General features: G+C 38.8%; 1 protein-coding gene across 3 annotated transcripts in view; it reads left to right on the top strand.

Moving 5' to 3' along the window:
* The window catches only part of gpm6ba (glycoprotein M6Ba), a 69,720-nt gene that overhangs the window by 8,392 nt on the left and 35,969 nt on the right, over positions 1 to 25,359 (top strand). The window contains exon 1 of one of the 3 annotated variants that reach the window (XM_022674809.2): positions 12,818 to 13,183. The exons of 1 other annotated variant lie outside the window; for it this stretch is intronic. In XM_022674809.2, coding sequence (XP_022530530.1) covers positions 13,114 to 13,183 — 70 coding nt within the window. In that variant the 5' untranslated portion in view covers positions 12,818 to 13,113. Of the gene's footprint in view, positions 1 to 12,817; positions 13,184 to 25,359 lie in introns of those variants that run through there. One more of the 3 variants, XM_022674811.2, reaches the window with a different exon arrangement.

The following is a 25,359-nucleotide window of genomic DNA, read 5'->3' as shown; positions in this document are numbered from 1 at the left end:
GGATTGAGGGGAGTTTGGCCCCCTGGCGCGTTGCCCGTGTTCCAGTTCACCCATCTATTCTTTGTGTGTTTGTCACCCCCTGTTCGCTCGAGGCTTGGGGCCCCCCCCTTCAAATAATGCGGCTTACTAAACAAAAACAAAAGCGTCTGGGAATCCACGGAGCTGCAGCGAAAGACGAGGGAAAAGAGTATTGAACCAAACTCAGGGAAAGCAGTGTCGTACTTGCCCATACTTTTTCTAAACCCTCTCTTAGTTGCTAAGCTTACAATTAAATCTAACGTCCAACCACAGAGCTCCCTAATTTAAAGCATAACACGTTAAGCAAACAAATGCGTTTCCCAGGCAATAAGGGATGACATCAGTGTACCATGAGCTGGGGTCTAGTTCTCAAAACGCGTTTGTAGTGCACTGAGCTTTAGGTTTATTATTTAGTTTTTAGTCCTAATGCAGAACCTAAACCTGTTAATAGCTCTTAATAGCTCTTTGGTAATCATTTAGTTTAGTTTAGTGCATATTCTGGTGTCCCACATGGCTCTGTTTTAGGGTTCATAAAGTTTGTGGTAGTAGTAATAAGAGTAAAGACCTAAAGTGTAGGCTAATGCCCAGGGTGCTCTACAGCCTTGAGGGTGACAAGGTGTTCTGTGATGCCATAATAGGTTTATTGTTTGGCGTAAATTGAAGAACCCCTTGTAGCACCTACAGAACCCTTTGGAGCACTTATATACTGTATTTAAAAGTGTAGGCTACAAGTTCTTTCATTTTAGATCGGAATCCTTGTAGATTCTGTGAGTACCTGTGTTTTAACTGATGCCCAGTGTCTTCCAAAAGAATGAATGAATAAATTGATAAAACCATAAGTAGTGTGAAAGGGGTAATCACACTGAATGCTTATTTTTGAATGCTTTTAAACAACACAACACAATTTAAACAACACAAATTAATACATTTATCATGTTGGGATTGATAAATATAGCACACAGGATGAGGTACTATAAAGCCCTACTGGAACACTTTTAGGACAGCAGAATTACATCTATATCTAGCAGTCGCTGGTCTCTCACCATGAGGTACACTACCCAAATGTAGCCTCTGAGAGCTTTTTTATAGGCCAGATGGGGAAGCACTTTTACGGCCACTTTTTTGTCAATTAGTGTATTAACATACTGTAGTTCCATCACCTACAGTGTTAACTAGATTGTAAACAGACCACTAAATTTAATTTGTAATAAATCTAAAGTACCAATGGCTTTTAGTTACTGCATTACAAAAGACGCCCAAATCTAGCATTGAAAATGGGATGGTGGGATTACCTAAATCTGACAGCAGATAGAGCTCCTGTTGAGGCATCGGCATGAGGATGGAGAGACTGATAGCCGAGGTTGGGGTGGGGCTCTGGGGGGAGGGGGTTGGACATCAGAGGGCATGCAGTGCTTTAAGTGGGTCACTGTGACAGACCGTTACCCATTTGTTTCCTGTTTTGTCAGAATGAAAGGTACGTCCAGAGTTCAGGGTTTTATGCCACTGTCATTCCTCCAAACCCTGTTTTCTTTAATGGCTTCTCAGAGTATTCTAATGAGATGGGTTAGGGCATGGCTCATGTAAAAACATGTCATGTTAAAAATAAAAGTAAAGCACACCCCCATTAAATGCATGGCTCATAATTGAACATATGGAAATTGGTTCTGATTGATTTGAACAATACTGAGAGTTAAAGGTAATATAACTAATGATACTCCCACATTAATTACTACTCAAAATGATTAAAATTCATCAGCTGCTGCTAATTAGAACATGTTTAGAAAGTGTTTTGGAGGAGCCTGTATGAGTATTTTCACACATATTGTTTATTTACTCTGGTTTGTGTCAGTTAATGAGTTTGTAAAGGTGGAGTGTTTTCCCCTTGGTTTGGTTTGTCACAATAAACCATATGAGAATGGTGCGATTGTTTTGGTTTGCTTCTATAGCCCTATCTGGATGGGATTAGTTTCTCAGGGGGTCCTGTTTTTTTATGGGGGGATCCTCTGTGATTTTATTCCCATCTGGATTGACATCTCTGAGTTTCGTCACCTCGTGTTTAATAAAATAGCTATTTGTCCACTACCATGCACCATAATTACACTTTGGACACACTTTTCTATGGAGATCCACGTAAACGCAACAGCGAGTAGAAATGGAGGAGCTACTGAACATGATGTCATGTGACCAAGAAAACCTAAGAACTCGCTGGTCTTCCTGTTTTTTCAATTGCAGTCTGGATTCAAGAGTTTTATCACTGATTAGAAGTGTGAAATATTTTTCACAGATGTCTGACAAACTAATCCTGTCCAGATAGTGCTTATGAGCACAATTATTGTGTTCACAGATGCTCAAACAGTTTGCACCAAGAGTAAAATGACTAAAATGATTTAACCTGACTTAGTTTTCTCTTGATTGATGAAGTGAGCGGCATCACTATGGCGAGACCCAAGAGCTCTCTGAGGCCTTCAGAGAGAATGTTGTAAAAGTTGTTTAAGTCTAAACAGGGATTTAAAAAGATACGTAAAAAACATCAGACAAAATCATCTGTGCAAAGTACATGGTTCCAGTAATTCTGATCATTGTTTAGGTTTTAGGGTAGTTTTTAGGTGTTTGCTGATGATTTTTGCACACTTTCCATGGAAATCAATCTTGTTTGTACCACTTATATCATTTAGCATGATTTGAGGTTAGCATTGGTATTAAAAACCGTTGAATACTATACATTATGTAGAATTTTGCTATCGTAACAACATAAAAACATGTTATGAACATAATAGTAATTTGACAGATAGTTTGACTTATAGATAAAATTGATAAACTGTATGATACTACTGCTTTTACTACTGTTGATGTGCAATACAGGCATCTTGGACTCTGATATGGTGAATATCTCCTGGTTTTCTAAGTAAGAAATTATATGTGGGGCATTCGAGTTCAAATGCAGCACAAATGTCTGTGTGAGGTTTTAATAAGACAGGCTCCTCCAAAAACCTCTTTAGCGATGGCCCTATTATCTGCTGCTAATATGCTGCACCTTATTCTGATTTTTAATACATTTTAAGCAGAAATTAATCTTGTTAATTAGATGTGATTAATTATAATCTTTTTATAACCTTTTTTTATATACTTTTTATATACTAGCTTTCAATACTACTCAATTAAATGGAAAATATCTGTATGTTTCAGTATGTAAAAAAAATTCAATGATGCTTGTTTATACCGCTTATCAGGAATAAATGCACACATTAGATTCTATCAAACAAGCCACGGCTGTAGTGGATTAATCGTTTGTGTGAAGAACACACACATGAAATATGTAGCACACTGTGGTGCACGCACACACACGCACACACACACACCTCTCACAGATTTCACACACGTTTCACACATGGACACGGCCAGACGTAACCATAGCAACCTCAGTGTACCATGAAAGCGAGAGTTCAATCAAAGCCAAGTTCAGAGGGCGGCACTCGTGTCACAACGTTTAGACACAGTGGTCTCTGTGACAACAACCTCTCATGACCTGTCTAGTGAAATGTTCTCATGGCAACATGGTCATGATTAAAATCGCAGAGTGTGAATAGACGCTAATGGCTAACAGATAAAGTGCTGCGAGAGACGTCAAGATGCATTTACAATGAAAACCATGTTTATTTTTTATTTTAATCAATATTAAAAGGAAAAAATGTAGACAATGTAATGTTAATTTGTAAGAGAAGCAACAACAAGCATTAGCATGCCAAATGTCATGGGAAATTAGGTATTGGGTCCCATGACTTTTGCCATGGATGTCAAAATCCGCTTCACTGACATGCAGAATATGCTTTGTGGGGTCTTTTCCATGGAATGTGGAGAGAGGCTTGTGTTCTTACATGTAAAATTTTAACCAGATGCCGCCAGTCACAATCATTATCACTCACTGCGCTGTCTACTGTGAGAGGTAATGCCCTCTATGATGTATTCACTGTACACATGTGACACTTAAACTCACAAGATAAGACCTCACAGCATACTGTATTACCTAGGTGAGGCGTTTCCAAGGCATGTCTTTAGGAAACTCTTAATTATCCATTGCCTACTGCTATCCTATGACTTCTGACATGCCTAAATAGCATTTCCAATTTTGCATTGGCATGCAATCTCCTCCTATTAGAGCTTTATCCAAACAGCACAAGTGTCTTCAGGTCCAGCTTTTGTGAGTGTTTCTAGCTTTTATTAGCTTAGTGCTATTGTAGCTAGCCTATACAATAGTACTAAATATTTAGTCAAAAGTTTTTGAAGCAACCAAACAAGACTTTCTAGTTTCAGTGATTTCTGATTGGTTGTTTTAATGGGGGCAACCCTGGGAACTGACTGCAGACATTTTAATAGGTTGTCTGTTGTTCTTTACAGGGACTTCAAAAGACCTTACTGCGTTCTTGTGCTGTTTTTTTCCCCCCACATTTACTCAGTTTGGAGCACATGAAAGAGGAATAATGACCTTGTTACTGCAGGGAAGATGTGTCAGTTGTGTCTGAATGTTCCACAATAACTAAACACAGCCATCAGTTTGTCTGAAGATCTGGCCTGTTTGCTTTCTTAAAAAACACACAGAGTTTGAGTCAATATCGTTAGCGGACAGCTTGTGCCTGTGCTTGTTTTATTGTGTTGTCCGGTTTTGTTGTAATTGTATTGTCTGGCTTTAGCTTTGAGAAGAAGTTGATTTTTGTTGTTTTTTTAACTCCATTGCAGAAACTAAGTGGAGAGAACATGGTCTCATTCCTCAGAGGAGCTGTATTTTTAAAGCGACTACATAAGGCATTATTAAAGATTTATAAGCTAGCTATAAATAGAGTGCACCTAAGAATGGGAGTATTTATAATGCACACTATTTTCTTCAGCCTGTTCCGATTCAATTGTGTTGATACTGCCAGAACATGGCATGTTCTGTACATTTATTACCTATACGATTAACACCACCTGCCTAATATTGGCTAAAATGTCTAAAATGTCAAAAATGCCACCTCCACAAGACATCAAAAGATGTCCTGTGGTACCTGGTACCAAGACATCAGCAGCACATCCTTTAAGTCCTGTAAGTTGTTGTGAGCTGGTACCTTCATGGATTGCATCTATGAGCTCAGTTCACAAGTGGTTCCTTTACTGGACCACTTCTTGTAGGTTGTCACTCAAAAAAAATGAAAATAAAATATTAGATATGCTGGACTTACTCATATAACATATTCCACACATGCTGAGGTTTATAAATTAAATAACATCTACACCAGTCCATCCAGAGCTTAGACAGGGAACTCCATTTACAGCTATTTATAGCGTATCCTCACTACGGCCAAACGAACCCATTAAAAGTTCAATAACTGATTATCAGTTGATTTACCAGCTGCTGACTCTGTTGTTTTTAATGACTATTAGGCCCTTGGGGCCCATAGACTCTTCCTCCATTCAACACCATTAGCCACTTTTATTGTCAGCCATTTTGCAAGCATTACGAGAGTGCTTTGACATTAGGTTGAGCTCATCCCTCTTCAGTGTCCACTGGCCCATCCGTTATTGTCTCAATTATCACATGTGACCGTTGTCTGGCCTTTGGCTCGACAGGCCAAAGTCCCTGCTAATCTACACAATGGACTAGATTCATAAAATGCAGCAAGCGCCACATTCACTCCGATAGTATAATCAAATAGCGACCAATTTGCACATTGCTACTGATGTGTTTTACTGTCTGTGTGGTGTTTGGCAATACTTTGCCTTTCCCTTATTTGCATGCGCCATAGAGATTCAGAACACCATATCGCCCCGATAAAACACCATGTTAACCCATGTATCAAAAAGAGGAAAATACAAATATAATTATTTTTATCTTAAACAACAAAATGTGCACAGACCCCTTCAGTTCAGTACCCAATACATTTTAAATGCACATTTGCTTTCAGTTTAATTGAGCATTGAGCAAACATCAAAACTACATTGTAGAGAAAGCTGATGTTCAGAGGGCATTAAGTATATACACCCTCAGTATTATTGTTTCTCCTGCCCAACTAGCACATTTAAAAAATGCATGTAAAGTGGGCAATAGTGAGCATAAGGAAACAGAGATTGACATCACACCTGAGTTGATGGCGTTTCAGTTAAGAATTCAGATAATTTTACACTATTTAAAATATGTATTTTTACATATAGTCTTCACAAGTATTGTGAAGCATTACTGAAGCATTACTGTGAAACATTGTGTTTTTTAGTGAGCATCTGCACTAGGTGTACATAGTAATTTATTTAAAATACACTTAGTATAAATAGTATATTGCTGGTGTTTACACTTTGTGTAAAGCAGATCTACAAGTATTATTTGCAATATTATTAGCATTTGAATGTAGTATGGAAGATAAAGTACTAAAACAATACAAAATACTATGCAAAAGTAGCTGAAGCTCAGTCACTTCATGATAGGTTGATTCTATTCATTATTAATCAAGCTTTTGTGACCTAAGATATAGTCTACAGTTACAGCAGTCTAATATGGTAAATTCTGGCACCAAATGTTGTAAGAGGTGATAAACAATTTAATGCTACTGCTTTCATTTACTACACATATACATATTGGATTCTAAACTCATGGTTGTTAAGGCTCTCTCAACTTTCGGAGTAGAAAAGTGAGCAGTTGTGCGCTCAGTCGTGAGCAGTGAGCAGTTGTGGGCTGTCAACCACTGTGTAGTCATGTGAGACAATTTCAACTATTTTTCCTAAATCAACAATTGGGGTGGGGTTGCAGATGTAGTAGAACTGAATTTTTAATATGTAGTATTTGTAATAATAGATTTCTTTTGAATATTATTTTGCTATTATAATAGTGCTGCATTGCTACAGTTACTACAAATACTTTCTTAATACTTGCAATATTAATATCCTAAACCAATATTTAATCTAAACACCTGCAATCCAAAAACTAAACAATTTTAGTAGAATTTAACAACTGATACAATTATAATATAGCAATTCAGTTCAGTAACAAACAATATATTGTCCAGCCTTAGTGTCAGCTTAGTTAGATTACCAAAGTGTGTGTCTGGGTCTTAGAGGATTATGTGTTTGTTTCAGGGGAAAGGGATCACAGCAGGGGGTTTTGGGAAGTCCCTGTTATTACGGCAACTTCAAAGTCTGTACTTTTACTGAAGCACAGGGAAATCATGACCTGAGAAAGGATGTGTGTAAAGGCTTCAGGGCTTTATGGTGAGAGCATGACAGGGGGTGGAAATCAAGTAATCATTATCTTTAGCTCTGTACCAATGGTACAGGTTTGCTAGCATCCATTAGAAGAGATGTGGTTGCTTTATAGAGTCTGTGGTTTGGTACCATGAACCAATAATAATTACAAATTTAGACTGAGATGAGCAATATTTATTAAGCTACACATACAGAAGTTGTGTGTAACACTTGAGTAATGGAACATGGCAGTTTCAGCAGAGTTGTAGAGGTTTGTAATGGAACTACAGGAACTACACATGCAGGAACTACACATGTAGTTCCTGCAGATTTTGACGTAAGGTTGGAGAGTTGATACCAATAGCGTCCCATACATTACCATTTGGGGATAGGTCTGGGAATGCATCTGGCAATGGCTTAGCTTTGGTGTCTTTAAGGCAAGGTCTTTAGACAACAGCAGAATGAGGACAAGCACTGTCCTGTTGAAATAGTGCACCAGAGTGTGTGTTCATGTTGGCACTGAGCATGGTGCCTGCATTTTGGTTGATTGGTTGGCTCTACCTTTATCTTTCTTTTGATTAGCATTGCTAAGATGCTGTGACACATCCTTCTGTATGATGATGAGTGTTTGTGTACAGTATATACATGTATATATCTAAATATATATCATGGCAGTTCACGGTTGACTGTCACTGTTCTCTGTGTCTATGTGTGTGCATAAACAGCTGAGTCCTTTTTTTAATGAGAGCAGAAACTGTGCCAGGCAGCGCTGTCCCTCCGCTACTAGACAAGGGCTTAATCTGCGATTGCGACCCACAAATTTAGAGATTATTCTGTTGTGTCACTGCACAACCACCCACAAGATCCTCAGTGGGGCCTGCCTCGTCAAATCAGCTCCAATACATCTCATTGGCCCCTCAGTAGTCTGCTGGCCCGCCTTTTTTAGGACATCCCCCGAATCTGGTTGGCCAGAATACTGTCACCTAATGTAAAGACATAGTCATCTCAAATAGAAAGGGGCGGTACATCTGGGGCATCTGATTTGTCTAAGTAGGAACTTATATATATAATATATACACTGAGCCAAAGGAAAAGCCTGGTTAATATAGTGCCAAGACATAAAAGTGTTCACAATTAGATAAATACGGTATCATACTAATTGATTGGTTTGTAGAAGGTAGAGCATAAGTTAATAATGTTATAAGTTTGTTGAATTGCGTTTTTTTAGGTTGATTACATGTATTTCTGTTTATAAATAAGGGTTAATCTATAGTTACAGTAGATACAGAAATATTGTTGTGTGACATATATGCATGCAAATAGAAGTTGAATTTTGGCAAAACACCAGTTCTTTTTTTCTTCTTTTATTGTTTAATGGCTGCCTTCACTATAATTAGTCCAAACCATCCACCGTTGAGCGCACTGGAACCACCTTTTTTGGTTGCAGCAAATCATAGTCCTTTGAAATACTTGGTGATTGTTTACTAAACAATGATTTGGTTAATTTGCAGTGTAAAATAACTTTTTTTGTATGGTTCTATTAAAGGAAGTTAAGAAAATCTATTGGAAAAAGAAGAAATTGTGTTGTGCCGATATCTGACTACCTTTCATGTGTATGCATGTCACACAGCAGTACTGACACAAAAACTTGTGACTCCTGTATCTCCTTTAATCTAAAATACATTTAAAATTGTGGGTAATCTGTATGCTCATTCTGCTGCTTGACACATTCACTCAAAGTGGGTCGGATTCTGTCAGGTAGTCAAGATTTGGTACAACATCTAGAAAGTCAACTCGCTGAACTGACAACTTTTTCCATACCACTCAGTGTGAAGTATAGGAAGAGCAAGTTGGTAATGACGCAAGAAAGTTTTTGCGCCATTCACTAAATTGCAGTGGAAACCAAACAAAACTGACTTAACACTGTAATGTACACAATGTAACAAAAGCTGGTGATGTTGGCTGACTTCACATGTATCGGAGGAGGCATGTTCTAGTCTTCTCCCTCCAGTGTTGCGGCTAATGAGTATCCCAATGAGTTCTAATGAGTGGGATGGGTAATTGGCCGTGTAAATTAGGGAGAAGATGTGGTATAAATATTAGGAAAAAAAAAATATTTTTATTTCTCAGGTTTAGTTTCCTGCTGAAAAATGAAGTTTCTCCTTAGCTTTATTTTTTTTTAAGACGGAATCCGTTTGTTTTGTAGTATCTTCTATATACCATCCATCTGTCCTTCACTACACCAACTCTCAGCAGGCCGAAATGCGGCAACAAATGTGGGTCATCTTAAGGGCCCTGAGGATCAGTTTGAGAACCAGTGTCCTATAGTAAACAGACATTCAGCATGAATTTATAAACACTGTAATGGGCTATAGATGTCTATACACACACACACACACACACACACACACACTTATCGGGTTGTTGTATGGCTCTATATAGCAGCTTTAGAGCATTTCCCTTTAAACCCTTTCCAATAACAGTGCCTGCAGCTGTTACTCTGCGTACAGCCTTTGTGTATATGAATGTCCCCTATGGTTCAAGATGATGAAGATTAATTTCTGTACTGTAAAAAGGGCTTAAGTCAGATGCACTTTTTTCTCCGTCCCCTCAAAAACGGAATAGTGATGAGTTAGAGCTGATCTGGGATCAATCTGGCTTGTCCCAAACATCAAGCCGGCCTTGCAAACTAAGGCTAGTAACTGATTCAGGGTCACTACTGTGTATAACATTAAAGCACGCATTGCCTCCTGTCTAAAGTGCTGGAGCCTGTTGAAATATGGTCTCATGTACTCTCTCATAGTCTATCAGGCATCTTAAATGGTAATGATGATGTTACGAGATTCGTCAAGGCCTCCTGTTTTTTGTGTCCCGTTGGACAGTTGTGCCTGGGTATGGCTTGATGCATCTAAGGCAGGGGTCTCAAAGTAGCGGCCCGCGGGCCACATGCGGCCCGCGACGCGGTTTCATACGGCCCCTCACGGGTTAACAAAATAAACATACATCTGGCCCGCAATTCAATTTAATTATTTATGCTATATTATGTTCGTTTTCATATTTTATCTTAACTTGTATTTTGGTGTGTGTGTGTGGTTTTTTTTTTTTTTTTTTGCTTACGCTGCGTTGCCTGCTTTAGTAGTCTTCAGTAGCCTTCAACAGTCTAACCTTGCAGCCGTGGTGTGTCCACTAAACTCCGTAGTTATAAACATCCTGAGGTTAGCAGCGCGTTTATAATGTAATCCGAGCAGTGCCTCCGTGACTCTGCTCTAAACTGCTGCTGTTAGCTGCTTGGGCTGAAAGATGAACTGTAGAGAGCTGTATTATCCGGTTAGTGGGGTTATTTTATTTCATACACAGAAGAACTTACAAATGTTTAAAAACGCTCCAGACTGGCTCAGCTGAGCCCTGTAGCCCGTGGCTGGGCTGCAGCTCTGACTAAGCAAAGACTGCGGGCTTGTGGTGCTGCAGCTGCAGCTCCGACTAGTGGTTGGATGAGGAACTGCTAAATCTGAGGAAATGCTAAATCTGTCACAGCTCACAATTTTTGATTTTATATTTATTAAGCCTTATTTCAGTATCAAACGTTTTGATCAAAGTTAATATAACTTATAAATTAAAAGGATTTATGTTAATAGAGCAACAAGCAACCATTTTTCCATGCAACTGTAATATTTGATTAAATAAATAGTATATTGAGAGTTATTTAACATTAAGGAGTAATTACATTCATTTTGTATTACATCTGTACATTTTCTTATATTTATAAGTTACATCTGGCCCTCAGAGGACAGCCAATATGCCAATGTGGCCCTCGGCAAAAATGAGTTTGAGACCCCTGATCTAAGGCAGCATAAGGCCACGTGCATGAGATTTAATACTATTTAAGAGGATTCGAGGCAGATGGCATCCTTTTGTTTGAGTGTGGGGTTTATTATTAGAGAGAACGGAGGTGCGCTGAAGTGTGGACAGAAGCACCTAGTTTGTTTTGCAAATGGCACGCTATCGCCAGGAATATTTGGATATCACACATGCTTAAACTCTCGCAAACTTCCCATTAGCTCTGAAATTCTTAAGAAGTTTTAAGAAAAACAAGGCAAACACCACAAACTGAGAGCCTGTTTTTCATGGTGGTTTTTGTACCCTTTACGTTTTATTTAAAGAGTGAATACAGTTACAACCTACTATGTTTTACTCTATGTTTTAGATCTAAACCTTGGGACAAAGCTATGTCCTATGACAAGTTAAAAGAACCTGTACATCAAGAAAAAAATAAAAAATTAAGCCTTTAAATGTTTATTCACACTAAGTGATATAGCCCATAATATCACAATATTTTAGGTTATTTATGTGATGTTCCTGGTGACATTGACATATTAAAAACATTTTTTAGAATATACTAATGCAACACAATACATATTAAGGTTTTATTCAGTTTAAACATAAGAGTTTCATACATTTCAAATTATTTCTTAAACACTAACTTACTAAGACTCTGATTTTTTAAAGAATTTTCTATGTAATAATACTGGATACCATACGAAACCAACCCTAATTCACACAATAGTCATTTGAATTCTCCATGTCTAAATCACTCTGTCTGCGATAGGACAGAGAGAGACAGAGAATGTACGCTGGTGGATCAGATCATACAGTGAGGTGTGTGTCTGTCTGTGTTTGTGTTTTTAAAAGGGACTATTATGCTAAAGGCCAGACGTGTAAGTCTCTTTGACAGCTAAACTCCGCTGTAATCCCCATAACGTACACATGTTCATACTCTAAACTAGACTGTTAGTAGCACATTTGATGGAGAGAGATTTACACTATCCTATAAAGCTTTACACTATGCTGTTGCCCTTACAAAATTGCCAAATTTGGTGGTTAAAGCTTTAAAAAGTGATCTGTAGCAAGGTTTAAATCTTTGATTACACTTTTTTATGAACACATTTCAATGAATTTCTATGGGAATGTTTTGGCCACAGTGAAATAGAGGAAATACATAAAAAAGTGTGTTCAAGAGAGAGAATCTAAAGCAGACAGGGAAAAGGCAAGATAAACAATTACCAGAGAGAGAGAGAGATTGATAAAGACAGGAAAAATAACAAGTTTAATGGAAGAGATGGTAGGACAATTGAGTGAGAAACAAGATTTAAGATTCTTAAAAAAAGAGATAGAACAGTTAAAGAGATTGAGAGAGAAAAAGAGGCGAGGAATACTCAAAAGAAAGAAAACAGAGGGGATACAGTTAAGTGAGAGAGAGAAACATAAAAAAGAGAAACAAAAGAAGTAAAAAGCGACAGAACAGAAGGGAGAGAAAGAGTAGGAGAGAGAGAGAGACTATTAAAGACTATTAAAAATAACATAAGATGAAAGAGAAGAGAGGAAAATTGAGTGAGAAACAAGATTTAAGAGAGAGACACTGAAAGAGAGGGAACAGAGAGAGAGAGAGAGGATGCATACTTAAAAGAGAGAGGAAAGAGACTGTAAAAGAAATTGAAGGAGTATAGTTAAATTAAGAAACAAAAGAAGACAGAAGGACAGAATAGAAGGGAGAGAGAGAGAGAGAGAGAGAGAGAGAGAGAGAGGCTTAGAAGCAGAACGGTTAAACAGAGGGAAAGGGGACGGTAAGGACAGAGAGAGACAAAAAAGGAGAGAAACAACACAGAGATAGATAGTTAAAGGGAACGAAGGAGAGACAGAAAGGGGGCGAGGAGGAGAAAGAGACGGTGAGAGCGAGAGACACTGAGATACAGAAGAGAAAAGAAGAGAGAGGGAGAGCGAGGGAGCGACAGACAGACAGACGGACGGACAGAGAGACAGACAGACAGTGAGAGCGAGTCCAGCGTGCAGGAGAAAGTGTAGCTAATATCTGTACTCTCGGTAAGGAAATTCCAAATGGATGGAATGAAACCAGCCATGGAGACGACGGCCGAGGAGAACCAGGACGAGAGGGAGGAGAGCAAAGGTACCTTCTTCATTCCTCCACTCAGTGTTTGTAACGGTTCCCCTTCGAGCGCGAGGGCTTTCATTCCCTTCGTTTCGCGCGTTAGAAAAGCCCGCGCGCGCAACCTTCGACGATACGCTATATTTTTGGCGCGTTCTGTCAAACGAAGATTCGATATATATATATATATTTTTTTTTTTTTATGGGAATATTCGATTAGAATAAATGCGGCGATGTGCGCGATTAAAACGCTAATTCTGTGTACAGAAATGATGTCTGATATTGAGCGTGTGTGGAAAACAAGTCCTGACAGGTCTGCTGCAAATGACGGTTATCCCTATTCATAACAACGACATTATTTACGATTATTCGATTAGTTTGTCGATGTAATAAAGGGTTTCACACCATTTACGTTTATAGTTCTGGACCTATTATGATGAAAAATGCCCGTGTCTTTGTTGGAAAGCCTGTTGTTCTCTGAGGCTGGGCTGTGTGCTGGTGGTGGTGTCGCATTTTTACAGGAGGTGGTGTTTACATTGGTGAAGTGCTGCTCCTGTCATCGCTCCATTGTTGTGCTGTGCCTGGATTAAGCAGGGATAACCTGTGATTTACGCAGGCGGTGTTGTGTTCGACGTGTAATGTTGTGCTATTTATTAATGAGTGACATTACTGCACAAATGGACCACCATCAATATTTTAGGATAGGTTAGGATGTTAAAGAAATTGGTCAATTTTGTTCATGTTGACTCAAAATGAACCAAATTGTGAAAAAGGGCTGAACACAGTAGTGTAATCTAGAGAAAATGTGTAACTAACAATGTAGCTTGGATACATCATAATCTCTCTCTCTCGTTCTTTCCCTTTGTGTGGGTGTAAACACTGGAGATTATATTGATACCAGTTCAGGGGGATTTAATTTAAATGTTTTCTGTTGTTGTTGTTGTTGTTGTTGCAATTTTTCAATCACTTTGCATTTTTTATTACTTTTAATTTTATTTTAATTTTTATCCCATTTTCTCCCCAATTTACATGGCCAATTACCCAACCCACACATTAGGACTTCCCCTATCACTAATAATGGCCCAACTCCAGGAGGGTTAAGACTAACACATGCCTCCTCCGATACATGTGAAGTCAGACTCAGAGGAAAACGCAGCGACTCGGTTCTGATACATCAGCTCTCAGATGCCTTGTGCTGAGCAACATCATCCAAAGAGTGATGCGGGGAGAGAGCACCATCCACCCAACTGTGCTCTCTCAGGGCTCCAGTAGCTGATGGCAAGCTACATGAACAGGATTTAAACCGGCAATGTCCTGATCAGAGTAGCAGCACTTAGCCATTTTGCACCAACTTTTAGCACTATTGCATAAAAATTAAATAGGCTTAATGTCTATTTTGTCAAAAAATATTTATCTCATTTATTTCATTTGTAACATCACAGCATTGGAGGGCATGGCAGAAATAATTGTGATTAATCAACAAATCAATCAATTATCCTATTCACTTTATTCAGTTGAACACCAAATGTGTCTGTTTTTGCCATTTCCGGCCGAATAATTTTGGTTGCTGAATATTCTGTGCGTCCCTAAGAGATTCCAACCCATTTGAATTGAGATTGTGATATAAATGCCTGGGTTTCACATTTATTTATTTATTTATTTATTTATTTATTTATTTATTTATTTATTTATTCAAACTGATGCAGTGCATTCTTCTCAAGTGGATCAGAGTATCCCTGCCCCCTCCTCACCTCCAGCCTCTATTAATTCCACTTGAGCAGTTTGGATGGTAGAATATGGAACATTTTAGTCCGTCTTTTGTTACTTGCTCAGGTCTTTGGTGTGGAGAAACAGATATGAAACCTCCACTGTGAACGGTTCTCTTGAGGGTTTCCTCAAGCATAATGGATGGAAGAAGGATGGAGAGTGGGCTGCTCCTCTGCCTCACCCTTCAGTAAATGCTATCACTTACATTTACACTCGTGGCTGTCCATGGCAGGCTGTAAACGATGGCTATTGAATTTTTGATGGTGTGGATTGAAAGGTGGTGGCAATAAAGTGCTTCCTGTTGCCCTCACTTTGATATGTGATGGTTGCATTTGAGAGAAAAGCAAATAACACAGAATTTACACATCTTGTGTGAACTTAAGCTATAAGCTATGTCATCTTCAGGAATTTGTCATTTAATCAGAATTTATTAATAATTGGCTTATTTATGACTTGGATCTTTAGGGTTTGATTTGTTTACTCCATTTAGTTTTTTGGTCAAAATTCAAAATTACTTTGGAAATGAATGCACAAATTTGGTGTAAAGGAACAGTTTAGGAACGCAGTACGGCTTGATGATCATTATTTGGGGTAGGAATTACAGGGCATCTTACCATAAAATATTATCACGATACGTTGCCCACGAGAATGATGATGATGATATTGTGATTCTGTGATACTTGATATAACGCAAGACAATTCTTTATGATAATTCATGGCATCTGTGTTACTGTTTAGGATAAAACACTCCTTATTATTCACAATCAATGTTTTTTTTTTGTTTAACCTATTTATTTGAGTAGCGCCACCATGTGGAGCAATGTAGCAGTAACTCAAAGTCATTCAAGTCAAAGTCAATTTAAAATCATTAGTGTTTCAATAAAATATCAATGTTTGATGCCACATATCAGTTAGATACAATGCGATTAAAACAATACAGTATATCGCAATATTGATATATTGTCCCACACCTAATCATTATTATATCTGGAATGGTTGTAAAATACAGTAAATATCAGTATCAGACAGATGGTTCAGTTTGAAATTTTTAGACTTAGTACAAAACAACCGTTTTCACTATTTGTGTTGGACCAAGATTGAATTTGGCCTTCATGTTTAACCCATCCATGCAGTGAACACCCACATACACACTAGTAAGTACACTCTCACAAAAACTCAAAGTGGATGCTGAGCACACATGCCCGGGATGGGGGGCAGCAATCGCTGTGGTCTTGGGGAAGTGGTGAGGGTTGTTATAAACAGTGTAAATCCACTGAGCCAACACTGGCCCAGAGTAATGTCTGTTTTTGTTATGGAATCCATGTGTTTGTAAACCTATACAAATAAATCTTGGCAATTATGGTCTTGCCTCTACTTCCTGTAAGTGGTCCAAAAAAAAGTCCTCAGTTTGATGCAACATTTGGTCAAACCAGATTTGGGTCACCTTTTACACCTGATATTTTGGCTTGTACAAACTGGAGCAATTAGAAGGTTAATCTAAAACAAACAATGTAGGTGTGAAAGTGCCCTTAATCACAATTTCTACGAATTTGTGTGTATTTGCTTAAAATTTGAAGATCTGTCGATGAAAACACTTTTTGATATTGACATTAGTGTATCAAAGCAACAGTGTATATTAAAGCAGTTTTGTATTTTTGCAGTTTAGAATAGTCAGAGAATTTAATTTAGGCTGAAGTAATAAATGAACACTTCATTAAACATTATTAAAATCAATGATAATTTATTCAGACATTCCCAAATATAAAAGCAATTGAATCAATTCCTTCAAATCAATGCACTGTGCACTGATACATTTATACACCCGTAGTAAGTTAATAGAAAGCCAGAGAATCCATACTCTCTGTAGTGCCCCGGAGTGTATAGGAAATGGATCTCCACGTCTTATCAATATTAGATGACTCCTCCTATGTGGTGAAGTATACCATCAGCATGATTCATTTCTAATGAGCTTAAAGAAGAGCTAGCGGATTGGCATGCGTTGTAGCTAGCTTACACACCCCGGAATCAGCAGGGTTTGAATGAAGATTTGGTGTGTTTGCATGGATGAGGTGTAGTTGTAAATGCTCTGGTTCGGGATGAACTGTGGAGCTGGTGAGGCTCGCTTAATTGGTTCACTTATGCCAGCAATTATTTGAATCAGGCGCTTAAATGCTTTGCGTAAGACGATTCTGGCAAGCGAGTGCCTCGTGAGGGCTGGGTGTTGGCTGCCCTTGGTGGGGTAGAAGCTGATTTGAGATCCCAGCTGATGTTGTCGTCAGTTTGGTGAGAGCTGTAAGAAAGATTTGTGGGAAATAACTGTTTGTACATCAGAATTTCTTCAAGAAATGCAAATAATTATGACAAAGAAAATGTAGAATTGGCATGGCTAGGCTTATAAAGAGATTGTGACAAATCTGGTAATGTGGTTTAAGTGCCACAATGAGTCAATTTTAACTTCCAATCAAGTTCAAAAGTCAATTGATGTATCCTATTTTAGATTTTTTTCAAATGTAGAAGAGCTGACTTTAAGTGTGCAATGTTCTCTGATTACAATAAATCTGATATCAGTTTTTCTTATAGAATTCTTTTCAGCAGTGGCAGCAGGCCCATACTCCCCTAATGCTGGCAGTGAGAGCTGAAAAATGGCAGGTTTAAGTTCATTTTTACACAATTCTTACCAAATTAAATGAAATGAAGAATGAAGTGGATCACTCATCACATTGGGTTTCAATTTTCTTTGTTTTTATTATCTTCACAAATTGGCTCTTTTCCAGATTAAATATACTTGCTGTAAAGGGCTAGGATAGTAATGTTAGCTAAGGTAACATAACTTTTGTATTGGTTTGTTTACCAATGGATTGTCTGATTTACCATGATGTACTGTGTTTTTTTTGTCATACGGTCAAAATGCTATTTAACAGTGCTTGGTGGCATAAAGTGCCTGAATGCCCTTAATGCCTGTCCTGTGTTCCTTATGTCCCTCCCTTTTGGTCAGTGCTTAGAAATAGAAAGATTAGTTTAGACACCATCACATGTGTCCACTTCCTGTGTCCATCACAATTAGAAGCCCTGTGCAAATTTGAGTTTTGTAACTGCGATTTTGTGGCATTTTGTGATCTTTTCATTTTGTATTATTTTTCCTGCTTCATACTTGCAGCTTTAAGGACTGACTGTTCAATTTCTGCCTAATATTTACAGTACACATTTATTAACAAATGCTACTGTAACTAAATAATCAATTGATTTAGTGGCTGTAAATTACTTTAAATCTATGTGTGACGTATACAAACTGTTAATAAATTGCTAAAAAGGAATATTATCTCTGTGGAATATTCAATGCACTGTTCATATCCATAATAATGATGTCTTTTGCTGTGTAGTGGTTGCCAGGATACCAGTGAATGACTTTACACAGTCTAAGCAAAGCAGAAATGAACCTTCACCCAATGACAATAAGCACTGTATGTTCTCGAATGTTATATAAAATGGATGAGAATTCTACAGCAAGGAAAAATAATGTATAATCCCAGATATAGGATTGATTTTCATCCTGATTGCTTGATAATCTGGATTTTAGACATGTCAGACCGCCTGCATAAATCTACACAGGACTGAACAGATCAGGTGCCTCGGGAAAGCTGCGGCTCTTGGGTAGTTGTCCTGTATTAAGGATGATGGTTATTTGATTGTTATATGGTTATCTTAGCATGAAGCGCCTAGGCTAATTGTCACGTTTCAGAGATAGAGATCTAGCGAGTGATCAGTCAATGGCCTTAGAGCACGAGGGAAGTGTAAGAAAGTGGGTCGGGCTTGTGCTTGTCAATCACTGTCTCTTTAGTAGCTAATTGTTAACATTTCCATTGTCCTTTTGCCTTTATTGAAATCCCTCTGTTGTTTATTGTCTTGGAATCCTCCAGTCTTTCACACTCTCCCACTCCCTTCTTTTCTCTCCCACTCGTGGGGAAAAATGAGGGAGGGGGGTGTGCTCTGCCTTCTCTTACATAACTCACGTTTACTCGTTCACAGCCGTTTCCTTGCTAGAGTAGGTCCTGAGATGAGAGGGATTACATCATCGCTTATGATGGATGGATAGGTAGAGGATTGAAGGGAGGGGTGGGAGGGAGGGGTGGGAGGGAGGGAGGAGACAGAGCATAGGAGGAAAGGAGAGATTCACCAGAAAATTCATTGCACCTATTAAAGCAGTAGCTGTGATCAAGAGCAAGAGTCTGTAAGGATGGAGGGAAGAAGGAAGACTATGCAGAGAAGTAGGATGCGATTTATGGCAAAAGTAAGGAATTCAGGAAAAGGCTTTTCTTAGACAAGTCATTCTCAAGAATTAAACTTTTCCAAATTCAAGCCACATTTGTATGCAATTTAAAATATGAGTTAAATCTGAGCAACCGTAAGTCTTTTCATGTATTTTGCCATTCAGGTGTGGTTGTTTTTGGCCACATAGTATCTAACAAGACAGTCAATGGTGGTCGAACTGGGCAAAAACTTGGTGACATGCTATATATATGTATATATGTATAGATCAAGCTACAATGGTTAGGATTTAATACATTGTGATATATTTAAAATACTGTACGCAAGACGATATACTGTGATGGTCAAAATTACATTTTAGAAAAAAACGCTATCATCTTTATAACTCTTATTAAAAGAAAAGTTCTCTTTTTCTCCAGTCAGAACGGTGGAATCTTACAAAAGCGTAATTTAAACGGCAAAAACTGTGTTTTTGAAAATTGATACAGTATTACAAAACAAAATATTGCAGTGGAACACGATTTTTACACCTCTCCCAGCCATAGTGTACATCGGGGTCGGCAATTAAGTTTGGCCGCGGGCCAGATATTTTCCAAGCCCTTACATGTTGGGCCACAAAAAAAAATATCTGTTTAATGGGTGTAATGGGATGGAGTTCTACAGACTAGTAGCTCTCCAGCCCAGAGGGTTGATGAACCCAATTGCAGAACAGTTGTTCTCAAAGCAGGTAAACCCAAGAAGAAAGGAAAAAAAATAAACACAGCGCTCCTCACACAGGGTGAAATACATGTCGTCAGGGTCGGGGTCCAACACACTACTGCTGCCCCGGCTAGTGAATTGGGACACGGCCGGGAAAAAACGTCCTCATAAGGAGATAAGATACAGGCGGAAAAACGAGATCGGGCAGAAAAACTAAAGTCACTCTTTACTCTTTAATTCTTTTTTGCACATCATTAAATTTATCAATATTTTTTACATAAAAATGAAAATACAAATGCGTCAGTGTTCTTTTAGCAGAAGTTGCTTCAATGGCTGCCTGGACACAAGCTGGGGCTTGACTAACCACTGATAGGTTACCTGGGTGAGCGGGTCTGATTGTTGAAACACCTGAAATACCCAGCTCTGCGTTAACATATTCTAGCTTAAAAATAAAGTGGTAAAATTAAACCATTTAATGTACATTTGGGCTGAATCCAGTGGCTACTTTGATAGTCAAAAATTAATAGATTTTTCAGATTATGAATCTTTTAATTACGAAATAAATGTTACGTAGCTCTGCTGTGTTATACATTCGCTTTATGCAACAGAGAAGGCCATACATAAGAACACCATATATAAGAATTCACTGTTTTAATAATCTTCTCTGCTGAAATTATAATACCATAGCAGACTAAGGTGCAGTCACTATGACCAGAAGATCACCAATTTAAATACCTGTCCATCCTTCATGTCATTAGCAGCATTGCTATTTCAGGAATGAGTAAATAGTAATGAACCTATTGCCCACAACATACCTAAAACACTTTCTGTAAACGTTTTATTAGACCTATGCCTCACAGAAACATTGTGATGCTTCCTCTCCTTTTTTGTGGTCTCTTTCAGCCTCTGCACCAGTCAGCAGTCAGCAGTGACAAGAAGAACAGAACTATCATCTGGCTGTCATTCAACAAAGCCATTATAGCAAATTACTTTCTTGAAGGTCATCTTGCCAGTTCTACTCAGAATTCCAAAAAAAAATGCTCTGTGAAAATCCTGTTGGCTGTTCCATAGGGCTTTTGGGCCAAGCCATTTTTATTAATATTGGCTTAATGTGGACAATATTGAGTTAATGCTAGCACTAGAAAGAGAATATTTTGATAACTCTGAGGCCCAGTAGACTCAGGCTCTGTTCACACATTTCAAAACAAGTTTTGGCCTCTTAAACACACAAATATGTAACAAATAGTTCTGCAGACACTTTTATTTAGTCTTTGAGAGCTTTCCTCAATGTCTGATAATGGTGCCTTGTGGACCCCAGGCAAACTTGTTAATGCATCATCATGCAGGGCTTCTGTAATGTTCTTCTCTGTCTCACAAGATAAAATGCATTGTACCTTTGGCAGGCAACCACGTAAAGCTCTGTGAACTCTGTGGAGCTCTTGCTGAGAGAACGGTAAATACCTAAGCTGCCAAAAGAACCGCAGAACTGTGGAGCTTAGAGTGAAAAAAGCTATACATTCTGTGCTAAAACTCTTGAAAACCTGCAATATTTGGCATTTGTGGTCTGATCTGTTTGGCCATGTTGTGTGGATAGTGGTGTTTGTTAGCCCTGATTAGTACTTTTACTCCCAGTACAGGGCAGAATAATGTACTCTCGAGAGGGGTTTCTGATTAGTGAACCATGGTTGATTAAACTATAGTTACTAGATGCTGTGCTAACATATCATGTCTGATAACAAAGACTGGTGGCAGATTTGAGTGAGTTTAAAAAACTGGGGTTTTCCACTGGAATAGGGTCCATTGGTTCTACAACCCTACACAACTTGTGGAAGCAAAGATCTCTTTGAAAGGCGTCATGCCAGGTACCCAATTGAAAAGCCAATGAAACAGCTGGGGATGGTCTTTGATGGTTCTTTTAAGAGCCTCTTTTGAAGGCTATCAAAATACCACAGTTATCTCCTGCATGGACAAGCTGACAGACCGTCAAAACCAGTTTTACCTGCAATTCTTTGAACTCTTTTGGTCAAACCTTAGATATACACACCTGCTTATTTATGGTCAGGACAATAGTACTAGTCATACACATCTAATAATGGCTGGTGTTTTTTTTCTTTCTTTTTTTTGGTGCATGGCTAATAGCAGGGGGTGTTTCTCACTCCACATACCCATGCTGAGTCCACAGATAGCAAACTTCTGACCGATATCCAATCCACCATTTTCATCCGGCACGGCTTTATGACACTGGTGTGGATCACAAATGGTTGCAAGATTTGGACCATGTGTCATCCAAATGTGAACCACACAGCTGGGCCTAAACTTCACCACTTTTGGCTCATATGCAGCTTTCCAAAGGCAGCACTGCCATGTTTAGGCGATAGAAGTGGACAAGATATGTATATTTGGTACATAAGGGCCAACAGTGTGTGTTTAGTATGTGGGCCAGCTTAACCATGTGCTCATGTTTCTGGCTGAATCTCAAATTTCTTTTTTACTCCCTATGCAATGAATTACATAACTCATTAAACTACAGTGTGCAAATAGCACTGAATTTCTGATTTTGACATATGAATAAATGTAAATACAGTGGATCACAAGTGATGGGTTAACACATTGATGCATGAAGATTAATCTGGAAACTTTGGCACGTAATTTATTACAGAGCTTTGTGACACATTAGCATTTTAATGTAGCAACATAACATGGTTATATTTAGCGCTATAACCCAACCCAACACTGTCGAGTTCAGAAGATAGATTACTTTTTGTTTATGCTGAAATTTTCTGAAATTTGCTAACATCACTAATATTAATATAATTAATATTAAGCCAATCTAACACTGATTCTTTTAATCATGTTTAAATACCCATTATTAAAAGCTTAGTCTTAAGATAAAGAAAAAGGTTTATTATTTACAATTAATCACAAAATACACAACCATTATTGATTAAAACCATTATTACACACTAATAATGCCTTGTTTCCATTTGAAATACATATATATATATATATATATATATATATATACAAGTAATAGTGTATAATTTGGGATTGAACCTCTGTGTTTCTTTTATCTTAATGTATTGAGGTCTCTGTTTATGAGGTACTATCACCTCATACAGAGCTAGCATGCTATTGCTAAAACCTTTTTGGATTTTTTTTTTCCAATACCTAGCTACGTGTGTGGACGTAGCCCCAAATGCCCACCCAGGAAAGCTTTTGAAGCTCTTTTTTTCTATTTCTGAAGTTCTGTAAATTTCTGTAGTAGCCAAAGCTTTTACCCTCACACACACATACACACACACACACACACACTTTCTATCTCTCAGTGAGCGATAAGCACCATAGCTTGCTGTCCATGTGGCGCTAGCCCTGAGTGCCTTTTGCTGTATTAAATCTGCGCTTACCAACATGCTCGGTCTGCACACCAGGCTTTTCATTACCCCATATCAGCTTCACTGATCTCTCTTTCTCTTTCTACTGTGATAGCAGCTTTTATTCCGCCCCCCCCCTGCTCTCTCTTTCTCTATTTAACTTGCCTGCTACATGCTTCTTTTAGCCTATTTTCCCTTTCTTTTTCTTTCAAGCGCTCCCCTATTATCCTGCCTCTTAAATTCAACACAAAACTTGACAAACAAAAGCTGTTTTCCTGTCTTCCTTTAGCTGTTTCATGTTCTCTTGCTTTCTCTATTGGTCTGAAGGTGAATGTGTGGGGGGGGGATTCTGTGAGCATGTGAGAGTGATCACTCACACAAGAGAGGGAGAGAGAGAGAAAGAGCGAAAGACAGACAGAATGAAAGAAAGAGGCCTCATGTGCCTCTAATTTGGAACAGTTCGCTCAGGGCACGCTGACAGCCTCCATCTGCCACTGCAAACCCATGAGTGTGTGTTTAGCTATGTCTGTGAGTGTGTATATGCAAGGGTCTGTGTGTACGCGTGAGTGTGTTGGTATGAATAGCACTAGCGGGCAGGTTGGCGCAGCATGCCCAGTTCCTGTATAATGCCAGTCCTCTCCTCATGGATTCTCTCCATCCCTTCCACTCATGGATTCTCTCCATCGTGCCCACTGGTGCGCAATCTGCCGTCCTCGCTCTTCTGCTGCCCCTCAGTCGCTCTCCATCAGAGAAAGAGAGGAAGAAGGAGTTTCATATGTCATTAGGGTTCAACCTTCCACCTCCTTCTCAGCACCCAGCATGCTCACTTAAAGGCAGCAGTGGTCATACTAGTCATTTTGGGTGTAATGGTTTACAGAGGTTTTATTGAGGTTTGGACCTCACGGTTCAGTTGGGCAGGTTGTATGTTCCTTCTGAGGTATAGCAGTGTGTAAATTGTCATAAAGTGTTACCTCAGGAGAAGACTTGGGCAGTGCCCTTTATCTTATCATGAGACTGAACATGAGCCATGACATGTGTTCATGGCATGGTGACCTGAATTATCTTATTAGAGTTTGAGTGAGGTTTGTGCAGACATTTAACAGTACTCAGTCTACAGCGCCATTGCACAGTGGACAGTGCGATAGGTAGTAATGATCATGACTGACATATTCTGGCTAGAATCGTCCATGCTCTCAAACAAGTGCGTACAAAATCCATCACAAGGTGCACATATTTGTGAAAGAAATGGCTTGTGGCTTAGTGCTATGGAAAGTCACTGTGTGAAGAAAGCCTTGTGTCAACTCATTGAGTTAAATTTCTTACAGAGCAGCATAGAGAGCATCTGGCATTTATGTCTTTTCTCAATTCTGATTTTTCTTGCGAAAACGAGTAACCGATAGTTGCCAACCATATAGATAAATTTGACTCGTCTCTTCTTGTTTGTAATAAAGTTTCAGACCAAAAAAATCAAACCTCGCGTGGATCTGTTCCCTGGCATGCAGCGCTTGTGTGATTACACCTCGTGGTTGTGGAGGAGAAGCTCTGTTGCATGTCGAGCATGTACTAAGCCAAGGAAGAGCTAAAAATGGCAGCTGCCTCCCACTCGCAGCTGAACAGGCACTCTGTGTGATGCTTCAGTGGTCCTTCATCTATTCAAGCCTACGAATACATGTGAACGTTGTGGACTCTGAGGACTGAAAACACTAAGGAACTGGCTTTTGCCTTCAGTGCGAGTGTCGACCCAAATGTAAATGGTTGGGCAGCAGCCAAGTTTGCACGAGTTGTTAGAGGTTCTGGTGCTTTTCACTGCTAAACATGGATAGGAGCTGCTTATTTGAACAGGAAGAAGACATTTGATTGACCAATCGGAGTCTGCCTTTGTTAGTAGATGGTGATTCTGTGGATCTGGATATATTTTGATGTGAATGCTAATTTCTGTCATGGTGTCTTGTGCATTCAGAGGTTTACTGTTGTTGATGAGAATTTAGCTGAAAAATGCTTAGAAAAGCTTAAAGCTAAGTGTCAGTTAGTCAATACTCGATGGATCTGTAGTAAAGGCTAGCTTAGCAAGTGTGCTAGCTACAGAATCAACAC

The sequence above is a fragment of the Astyanax mexicanus genome, chromosome 21, assembly GCF_023375975.1.
Source record: "Astyanax mexicanus isolate ESR-SI-001 chromosome 21, AstMex3_surface, whole genome shotgun sequence".
Classification (NCBI taxonomy): Eukaryota; Metazoa; Chordata; class Actinopteri; order Characiformes; family Acestrorhamphidae; genus Astyanax; species Astyanax mexicanus.
Note: the sequence above shows the minus strand (reverse complement) of the source record. Positions and strands in the feature narration are given on the sequence as shown.